The 10767-nt window shown below is 35.8% G+C and overlaps 2 protein-coding genes across 2 annotated transcripts; one reads left to right on the top strand and one right to left on the bottom strand.

The window, feature by feature from the left end:
• Positions 1-1796, top strand: LOC127107729 (ferritin-3, chloroplastic). Its single transcript, XM_051045054.1, has 8 exons — positions 1-433; positions 544-627; positions 718-778; positions 872-956; positions 1074-1135; positions 1219-1284; positions 1374-1437; positions 1531-1796. The coding sequence occupies exons 1-8, from the start codon at positions 141-143 to the stop codon at positions 1566-1568; spliced, it is 753 nt and encodes a 250-aa protein (XP_050901011.1). The 5' UTR covers positions 1-140; the 3' UTR covers positions 1569-1796.
• Positions 1797-7202: 5406 nt separating this feature from the next.
• LOC127107728 (40S ribosomal protein S4) lies at positions 7203-9924 on the bottom strand. The gene is made up of 5 exons (XM_051045053.1): positions 9753-9924; positions 8865-8942; positions 8581-8761; positions 8271-8368; positions 7203-7805 (listed from the first exon to the last, which is right to left on the bottom strand). Exons 1-5 carry the CDS (start codon positions 9753-9755, stop codon positions 7371-7373), a joined length of 795 nt encoding a protein of 264 aa, XP_050901010.1. The 5' UTR covers positions 9756-9924; the 3' UTR covers positions 7203-7370.
• Between the last annotated feature and the right edge of the window lie 843 nt (positions 9925-10767).

Raw genomic sequence — 10767 nt, 5'->3', positions numbered from 1 at the left:
CTCCAGTGAATTCCACATCCCCAAACTACCCCTCTCCACTACTACATATACCACCTTTACCCTCTCCCTCTTCTCACAGTCACAACCACTCATAATCATAACCGCAAATTCTTCCTTACCCATTTCTTCAACCTTCTCCAATGGCTCTTTCTTCCTCCAAACTCTCACTCTTTTCTCCTTCCCCTCTTCTCACCCACCAGAAAAACCTCACTTCTTCTTCCTCTCTGAGCTTTGTTCTTTCACCTTCTTCAAGAACCAAGAACGTGAAGGTTTATGCTACAACAGACTCACCAGCAACTCTCACTGGTGTCATCTTTGAACCCTTTGAAGAAGTCAAGAAAGATTATCTTGCTACTCCCATTGCTGCCAACGTTTCTCTGGCCCGCCAGAATTTCGATAATGGATCTGAAGCTGCTATCAATGAACAGATTAAGTAACAAATTTCTCATCTTTTTGCTTTCTTTTGTTCTATAAAGTTAAGATATTTCGAATTAGATCTATATATTTTTTTATATTTAACATCGTTTTTTTTTGTTAATGCAGTGTTGAATACAATGTTTCCTATGTGTACCACTCTTTGTTTGCGTATTTTGACAGAGATAACATAGCTTTGAAGGGACTTGCTAAGTAAGGGTTATAATCATATAAAGATTGTTTTTTTATGTGTTTCTGAAAATGGGGTTTTGAAATTTTTGTGATTTTTTTTGTTGAGAATAGGTTCTTCAAGGAATCTAGTGAAGAGGAAAGAGAGCATGCTGAGAAGCTTATAAAGTATCAGGTTAGTGTTTTTAGAACTGTTTTTTAGAAATCAGTTGTTAATTGTTTAGTAATTTTTTTGGTATGATGATAAGAATGAGTTTGATTTGTTTAGAATCTTCGTGGTGGAAGAGTTGTGTTGCATCCTATTGTGAGTCCTCCCTCAGAATTTGATCATGAAAAGGGTGATGCATTGTATGGTAAGTTCTCTATAGAATCGACACCTCTGAAAAAAGATGTGTTTATGTCGTGTTTCTTGTGTCTGTGTTTCATAGATTATCTATGCTGATTCATGTTCATTTTTTGGTTTGATTTAGCTATGGAATTAGCACTGTCTTTGGAGAAGTTGGTTAATGAGAAGCTTCTGAATCTTCATGCTGTAATGCATCTTTCTCTAAATATATATGTTTTTGTTATGAAATAATAAAATGAGTCTAAGGTTATATGGTTGATGAATAATAGGTGGCTGATAGTAACAATGATCCTCAATTGGCTGATTTCATTGAGAGCGAGTTTTTGGACGAACAGGTAACAATTTTTAATGTTGTATGTGTGTTAATGTTTTTCCAAATTTCAATGTTTTTTTGTTCTTATATGCATGTATTGTGCTTGACTAGGTTCAATCAATTAAGAAGATATCAGAGTATGTGACACAGCTGAGACTAGTTGGAAAGGGTCATGGTACGTATAATTTTTCTATTCGTTTGTGATCAACAGAATCTCTATTAATATGCATGTGTATTAAGAGAATTATTGTTTGTTTTTTGGTTGTAGGTGTGTGGCACTTTGATCAAGCTCTTCTTGAAGATTAAAAGATTTGAAAGATTGGTTTATTATGATGCTGGTTGTTGTTTTTTACATTGCTGGATTAGTGAATAAAAATGTATTGCCTATAGGTTTGTTTAGACGTAGAGGGGTGTTTGTTATTTTAGTTGCTAGAAAGTGTTGTGTTTACTTTGAAGTTTGTACTATTGTAGTTAGCTTGCAACAATTATTTTGCTAGAAATGAAAATGATTTGGCTACAAGCTTCAATTGGGAATGTATGAAAATGCTATTGCCTTTGTTAAATGAAATATTAAGTTGCCTAAAACTTTGTGTTATTTTAACTTGTATAATAAATTTGTGGTAAGAGTAAATACGAGTAAAATGAAAAATTACAACATTAAATAGAATATAATAGAATATGGGGTACACCACCTGGAGTTAGGTGTAAAGTGTTTATGATAACACCAAAGTGTTAGTAAATATCTTGAAATTTGGTGACACCTGATGAACAAGTATGACATGCATTGTTGGTAGCCAGTAGGGCAGTTTGATTTGGATTTTGCTTCTTCTACTTATCCCTTAAACCAAATATTCTAAATTTAATGATATCCACACTCTAAGACAACGGCTCTTGGTCAATTGACGAGATGTTGGGCTTATCTATAATCTCATGGTTGGTATTTTCAATTTCTCTTTAGTCAATTTATATTGCTAACTATCAAGAGTAGTATCAATTTATATTGCTAACTATCAAGAGTAGTAAAAACAGAAGGTTTTTGCTTTCCCTATTGGATCAGAAGATTAATTCTGAACGGCATCAATGGATCATTTGTTAAAATTATGGGAGTTTCTTTAATGCATTGTATATATTTCTTAGTCATTATACAAAAATATATAATTGTTCTCAGATTTCGAAAATACATATCAAATCCTGGTTAAACAAGAGATTCATCTCTGTAAAAATATAAAATGTATATCATACATCACACTCATAAGTCATTTTACAAGTTTATTATATCGAAGAAGCATCTCCATTTATTTTACGGGAATGTGTCTTAATAACGTATCACAACATGATTCTTCATGTTATGTTTTGTTTATGTGTATCTAAATAAAGATTTAAATCATACAAGTGATATGCAAAAAATGACGTACATAAGTCTAAATGATCCAAAAAATAGCATATATAAATAAAATATCAAAAAATGTTAAAAAAAGTTGAGAACAACGATAAAGTAGTATGATGTTAAAATAAAGACAATATTATTTTTGGTCTCTTAACTATACTTTTTGTTTCAGATTGTTCCCTTAATTTTTTTCCGTGTCACTTTAATCATTTAACTTTTGAAACATTGTCACGTATGTTCTTTCGTTAATGGATGTTAGTCAAAGCCAAAAAAACAGCTTCCAAATGGCATGTTACCTGATGACGTGGATTGTCACTCTAATCAAAGCAAAAAAACATTGTCATGTTTGAAACATTGTCACACAGTTTCAGTATCGACACGTTCACGCCAAAATTTCCTTATTGTCATTGTAATTGAATAATAAACTATAATTTTTATTCCCAGTTCCATGTCTACCTCTCGTCTCAGCACCAACTGCAGCAACACTTCTCTTTTCCGCGACGACGAAATTTGGGGATTGTATGTTCCTTCTACAACGTCGTTCAATCGTTCGACCAATATGAATCCTTCATCGGCGGCATGAGCGGTTCAGAAGGAACCTTCGTCCACATCGGAACCTCAGATTCAGGTAATTTTTACTTTACCTATGACGGAAATCGCTAATGCTCTTGCTTGTGATGTTTATGAGCTTGGAAAAATGATTCTTATGCTTATGGATTTTTTGAATTTGAGAGTAAATGATCTTCCTGAGTTTGATATTGTGTATTCGTTGGAAAGGACTATTAATAGTTCTTGTTGTTTTGATGATGTTGATAGAAGTTTGATTGATAAAATGAAGAAATAGGATGTGTTTTATTGCAGTGTGCGGTGAAGTTGTTTTTGGGTACCGTATCAAAATTCCATTCTCTTCCATCAAGTTCTGGTTTCGAATCTCTTCTTCAATATTCACCATCGCACCTAAATAATCACCATATGGGTTGCACGGTGAGAGAAAAACACATCAGAGATAATCAGAGAGCTCAACCGGTGAAACCCAATTCCAATGAGTTTGAGCCTGTTTTCTTTGATTTTAGGCATTTAGAGGAATACTCTTTGGCTGGTATGGTATGTTTGTTGCAACAGGTTAGGCCTAATTTGAGTAAAGGTGATGTTATGTGGTGTTGCTTATAAGTGATCTTCATGTTGGGAAAGAAAACACTATGGAGAAGATGCTCTACCATTGCTAACTCAACGGCCACGTAGCTTAAAAAATAGATGTTTGAGAAAAACAAACGGAAAGGACTCATATGCATCTATTAAAAAGTTAAAGGATCAAGGTGAGACGGAAAAAAAATTAAGGGACCAATCTGAACCCAAGAATATATAATTAAGAGACCAAAAAATGGTATTTTTCCCAAAATAAAATACAATCCATAGTACTAGTACTACTATATACTAAAGCACCATTGTGTATGTCTTACTACATTGCCTCTGCCTCATCTGTCAGCTTTGCCTCCTTGGCCATAAATCTCCACTCATCCTTCGGCGTTGTCTTTGGTACGTCAATGATGGCATCTAAGACCTGCCTTACATCAGACCCATCAAGAAAGATAGCTATGTCATGCCTTCCTGCACAATCTCCACAATGTGTCGACATCTAGGCAAGACATACCAATGCAATCCATAGTACTATTACTATTAATATATACTAATGCACTATTGTGTATGCCTGACTACATCGTATTTGTCAGCTCTGTCTCCTCAACCATTAATCCCCCCCACCCCACCCGGTCCTCCGATGTTGTCTATGGTACATCAATGATGGCATCTAGGACTTGTCTAACATCAGATCCATCAAAGAAGATATCTTTGTCATGTCAGCTTGTGCAATCTCCATAATGCGATAACATCTAGACAAGACATCCTCAGTATGATCTAATTGTGTATGTTCCTCCTCTAGTATCTCCTGATGATTTGACCTAGGTGGGTCTCCTAGAGTAGCATGCACCATGTACATATGTGACACCCTGAAAAATCATTTGATATACCATTTGACGTAGCTCTAGTCGTTCATGGCTATGATACTTTGTGCCTCCTCCGGTACCAGAAGAATCTCATAATCATCAAACATGTCATATATATGTCTACGTGTCAAATTAGGAAGAGCATAGACAACAGGGTGTCTAAGAATGGTCTGAGTGTAGCTAAACTTCCGTATGACGCGCTCAGGCAGATGATGAGCAATGAGACACATTTTGCAGACCAATCATCTAGAGTATAGCACTATCTCATCAAATGGATGTGTCTAATGGTGATCGACGTAGCTGTTGAAGTGCATGTCCTCGGCAACCAAATGGTCAAGATACACTCTGAAAGACTCATTAGTATGGTTCTCTCTGAGCGGGGAAAAGGCAGTAGAACGCAACATACCCTCAGTTTAAGTCTCAAACACTCGCCCAACTAAAGATGCGCGGGAAATGCTAGAAGATCTAAGACTGAAATGAAAAGTTTGGAACACACGAATTATCAGTAATGGCTTTGCATAGATGAAATAAAAATGACAAAGAAACATTAAAAGACAATTTATTATCGTCAGTAGTGTGACGCTGCCCTTCGAGTACATGATGACCAAACAAGTGGGCCCAGTTGTACTCATGGATCCACTTGAAATCCTAGAAGTACCATAGATAGATGTTATCTGTATTAGTAGCATTCGTGTCCATAAAAATCACAGTGTCAACCAAATATAGCAAGTATGCATTCATAGCATGCGCTCTGTGGAGTCCCACATGTTCGTCATCACTCGTAGCCTGATGTGCTCTTTGGAGCTCCTTTGTATATACCTTTTTCAGCTATTCAAATCTAGCATGAGCCCCTCTGGTCCTATCCAACTCCTCATTCGCCTCCCCTGGGTTTGTCCCTAGATAGTCTAGCATCATCTCGGCTGTCTCGTCTTTGGTAATCCTCTCTTGATCTAGAAGTCTACCTTTGATCGGAAGATGTAGCAAACACGAGACACCGTCAAGTGTGATAGACATCTTACCAAGTCGGAGATGAAATGACGAGGTCTCCGAGTACCATCTCCCCACGAATGCATTAAGCATCATGTGGTGGCAGTAATATAACATGTCATGCACAAGTCCTTCAGGACAGATAAGCACAAAATTGCCTGAAACCAATCTTCATTCGGTTGAAGCAAGCCAGTAACCTTTCGTTTGTTGTTAATAAAATTATGCGGATTACGCTCCTGATAAAAAATAAAAACCAATGTCAGACATTTGTCAATTAAAATTAACGTAAATAAAAAAGAATGAATCCAACTAATGCTACTTCTTTGTCCCAGGTATGTCTAACAATATGGTTTGGGTACAAAGGCAGTAATGACAAATCTACAGGACATCCTCCAAATGTCTTTGCCTCGGCATCCGCAACAGTCTCACCCTCCAGAGGTGACATTGGATCAATAACATCAACAGTAGGAGGTGGCACGGACTCAGAAGCATCTACAGTAGAAGATGGCACTCGTGAATCGGATACCTCAGGCGCCTGAATAGGGGAAACCTGACGTCTGCGGTAGGATGGAGAGAATGATGCGTTAGTAGGTGAATCTTGTGTCCTACAGAAAGAAGAAGATGGAGAAGCACGAGGATAAACATGGGTCTCAGAAATAGATGGCTTTGCATGACCAGAGGGACCAGGAGCCTATGAAACTTGTTGACTCTTCTCTTGCCATATTAATGTGTGTTATGTAACCCTCTTATATATATATGTAAGTTAAAGTAAAGTAGACAATTAGTGCATGCAAACAACCCCACAAGCAAGAGAAATATTCCGAAGATGGATCTCTGAAATTTTCTACGACCCACAACCAACGTCAATGGATCATTCTTTTCGACCAACAAACATGTAATACATTATGTCTAAACTATCATATATGCAATATCTACTCATTCCTAACTTTAATCAACAATTTCTACTCATTAACACAAAAACTTATGAAAAACTCACAAAACTTATAAATTTCAACCTTACTTCAGTTGGATGATGCTTGATGTTTTGTAGATTGAAATTCACAGCTTTATTGATTGATTTTTATACTAGTGATGAAAAAAATTGAGAAATTTTAAATTTGTTTTGAGCAAAACAAGAAATAAGGAAGAAAAAGGGTCTATCACGATTTAACTTCCAAAATATTAAGATATATCTCTTGAATATTTTAACATTAACCAATCCTTGAATGCTTCAGAAGATGCATCTCCAAAATCCAAAAACAATTATGTATTTTTGCATCATGACTAAAAAACCACATAGGATAGATTCAAAAATCCCCTATATCATTTATCTGCTAACATGAAAAATTGTAAGACCATGTAATGCATGTGCAAAGAAATAAATTTGGTGACCTCAATCCAATATGGTGATGCTCTCAACAAAAACTTCATCTTTTAAATCGGGTGGAACCAGAAACCCATTAAAACCAATAGAGATTCATTTTATCAGTCAATGACATAGTTTATGCAAGGATGAACCAAGTTAACATCACAACAACACACATTCAAAACTAAAAGAATATCTAACCATAACATTCATAAGGTAATTAAATTAAACTGAAATAACATGAAGACAGTACAGAAATTCACTAGTACAATGAAAACCAAAACTCTGCTCAGTCACTTCAACAAAAAAACCGCGCTCATTTATAAATAACTAAAATTTGCTAGCAATATAATTTAATCAAAAATTTAAGCAGCAGTTGCATTTTGGGCGGCCTGCCTCTTTCTAGCCTCTTCGATAACTGTCAACTTGATACCTTTGCCTTTGGGAAGAGACACCCAAGGCTTTGTTCCTTTGCCAATTGTGAAGACATTGCCCAACCGAGTGGCAAACTCATGACCACTTGCATCCTGGACATGGATAGTCTCAAATGTTCCTTTGTGCTTTTCCCTGTTCTTGATGACCCCAACACGGCCTCTGTTTCTTCCTCCGGTAACCATGACAACATTCCCCACATCAAACTTGATAAAATCAGTGATCTTGTTGTTTTCAAGGTCAAGTTTGATGGTGTCATTGGCCTTGATTAGTGGATCCGGATAGCGGATGGTTCGACCATCATAGGTGTTAAGATAGGGAATACCCTTCTGTCCGAATTGAACAGATCGAACCTTGCAGAGCTTAAACTGCAAAAAGAAATAATATAAGAATTCCAGAGAGAAAAAACAATTGAAACAGTTATAATAAGGGCCAGCTAGCATCTCAATAGACTTGTTGAGCAAATAATATTTCCTGCATGCATCTGCCATTATACCCTATCAACCCTAAAATCCACCCCTCATGACGTATACCCTATGAAGCACAGACACACATCAGGATAATCATTTGGGAAATACCGATGCGTGTCAATTTTCAAACACCTCTTCAACCAAAGTGTTGGTGCTACATTTTTATATCAAAACAAGTTTTTAATTTGCAGATATAATAAGTCAATAATCAGTACATTCTTATGCAGTGAGTGAGTGATTATATGCATTGGTAAGTGTGGTTGTGATATATAGTAGATAAAACACAAATTCTACTGCAAAAATAGATGGGGCAATTTCATTATAAGAGTTGAAATTAAAGAGATTATAAAGGACAAGACAAACCTTAGCTTCATCGTCCCTCACAGAGTGGAGACGGAAACGACCCTTGGTGTCATACAGAAGACGGAAATTTTCATTTGTTTTGGGAATAGAAACAACATCTGGTCATAGAAAGAGATCAGAAAAACTTAATCAGCAAGGAAAATGCAAAATCAAAAGCTGTTTTTACTGAATGGTATTATCGTATGACACTCAATCACAACTGTTGCAAGTTATAATACAGGAAAACTAACAATACTGTCCAAATGCTAAAAACAATAATGACACGGAACTTTAACAATGATGCATGAATCAAGTTTGAAAATCCACATACCCATGAAACCAGCAGGATATGTCTTGTCTGTCCTAACCTTGCCATCAACGAGAACATGGCGCTGCATCAAAATGGCAATAACTTCTCTGTATGTTAGAGCATATTTTAGTCTGTTTCGCAGAATGAGAATCAAAGGCAGGCACTCCCTTGATTTGTGGGGTCCAGATGATGGCTTTGGTGCCTGCACATAAAAGCTAATTGAGCTCAAAATTCAAATGGAACATGCAAATAAAAATCACATCAAAAAATGTAACCAACTAATGAAATGCGAATAATATACATACAAAAGCTCCACCAAGCTTGTCAAGCATCCAATGTTTTGGAGCATTGAGTCTCTTCAAGTGTTTCTTCAATCCTCTCGCCTGAAATATACCAGAAAAAGTTACAACTTAGAATATTGAAATGAGCTTATATTGAAGGTGTTCTAAATTCCTAACAATTAGACAGAACCAATGAAACATTATAACAGAACAAAATGCATGGAGATAGAGAGATCAATATAGAACATTAAAAACAAAACTGAGGATAACAAGGCATGCATGAGATTGAAATCAACCAAACTGACACAACTATGACTAAATTTATGATGGACCTAATTCTCATCAACAGCAATCAGAATTCATAAAATCGGGTGAAAAGAAGCAAAGAACAACTAAGTGACAGAGTCGCATCCCTACACTACACCCCATACATTAATTCTAATGTAACAACAGAAGCAAACCAAAGCTGAATCAAGGATATGTTCAAGAGTGACTGGAACCAATTCCATGACAAGAACAAGTAACTTTATCACATCACTTGATACATGTAGAAGACCACAACTAGTAGAATAAATAAGCTATACATTCGGAACATCAACAATTGAATTTATTTATGAATCCATTTCCATTAACAGTTGAAATATGATCCACATACATCCATATTCAGATTCATATATCATAACGTCACAAACTTAAAAACCAATTTTCTTCAAATCAATCACATCAAATATCGTTTTAACCATTCAAGCCATCATCAAAATCAAGAACACATACAAATAAACCCTATGACAATAAATCAGACACAAAACAAAATTGAAGTGCGATAACAGAGACGAGGGAAGCTAACAAAGTTGAAGAAAAACGAAGTATGAAAATGAGTGGATTGAGTTTGAATAGGAAAAGGTAGCTAACCATGTTGGATGATTCTGTAGAATGGGTTCCTCGGAGATGAAGTTCCTCCTAGGGATGAAGGTGAAGAGTGAAAATTACGTGAGGCAAAACCCTAGTCTGGTATTTTGTATATAACGGAGCTCCGTAACCGTTTCGAATCGGATCTTTTTTTTTTGGTAAATTTGGTTTGGGGTTTTTTTATGGAACGCTCTAGGATTGGCATTTTGGCCCACATTAATTTAGAGAGAAGATTTTTTTTTCTCCACAAATAAGGTAGGGTATTACTATGAGAAAAGGGGTGATGCAATGACATTATAAAATATTTGTATCCTATCAATCAATGATGATCATATATCTCGCCACATCATATTTATATTTTAAAATTCTTTTAATGACATGGCTGACTGTATTGTTGAATGAAAGTGTAAAAAATATTTTACACTGTCAGAGTATATCTATTAAACCCTTATTTTATCCATCTTATGGGGTGTCAGTTCACCACAGTGAAAAGTCACAAAAATCTATAGATTTCAGAGATAAATCTTCGTATGCATCTAAGTTACACACCCTTAATGCTTTAGTGGGTGAGTCATCCCAATTTTCCTAAAAAATGTGTCTAGATGATGTGCGTCTTCGTAATCACCCTTAATTCAAAACACTAAGTTTTACACTCAATGGGTTTTACCGAGAAGCCCCTTCGAATACAGGGGTTATAATTCATATACCTTATGCCTGAACCTTCCTTTTTCCTTCTTTATTTGTTACATTCTCACAAACCCTTCAAAAAGCTCTGAATAAAATTCAAGTGTGTCATTTTTCAAGGTTCAACACTATTTCAACTGCGTTGCAATCAATCCCATTAGATTTCATTCAATTCATTCAAGCTTTCACACAATAACTCTCAATCGGCATGTTTCATATTTTCTTTCTATTTTTGAGTTGTGGTGCATGTATTTAGTACACGGGTTCAAAGGTCTGAGGTAATAGATGAATCTAATTGCTTTCCAAAATAGGGTTCTCATCGGGTATGATCTAG

Source organism: Lathyrus oleraceus, chromosome 7, assembly GCF_024323335.1.
Source record: "Lathyrus oleraceus cultivar Zhongwan6 chromosome 7, CAAS_Psat_ZW6_1.0, whole genome shotgun sequence".
Taxonomy (NCBI): Eukaryota; Viridiplantae; Streptophyta; class Magnoliopsida; order Fabales; family Fabaceae; genus Lathyrus; species Lathyrus oleraceus.
This window is presented reverse-complemented; position numbering and strand designations above follow the sequence as displayed.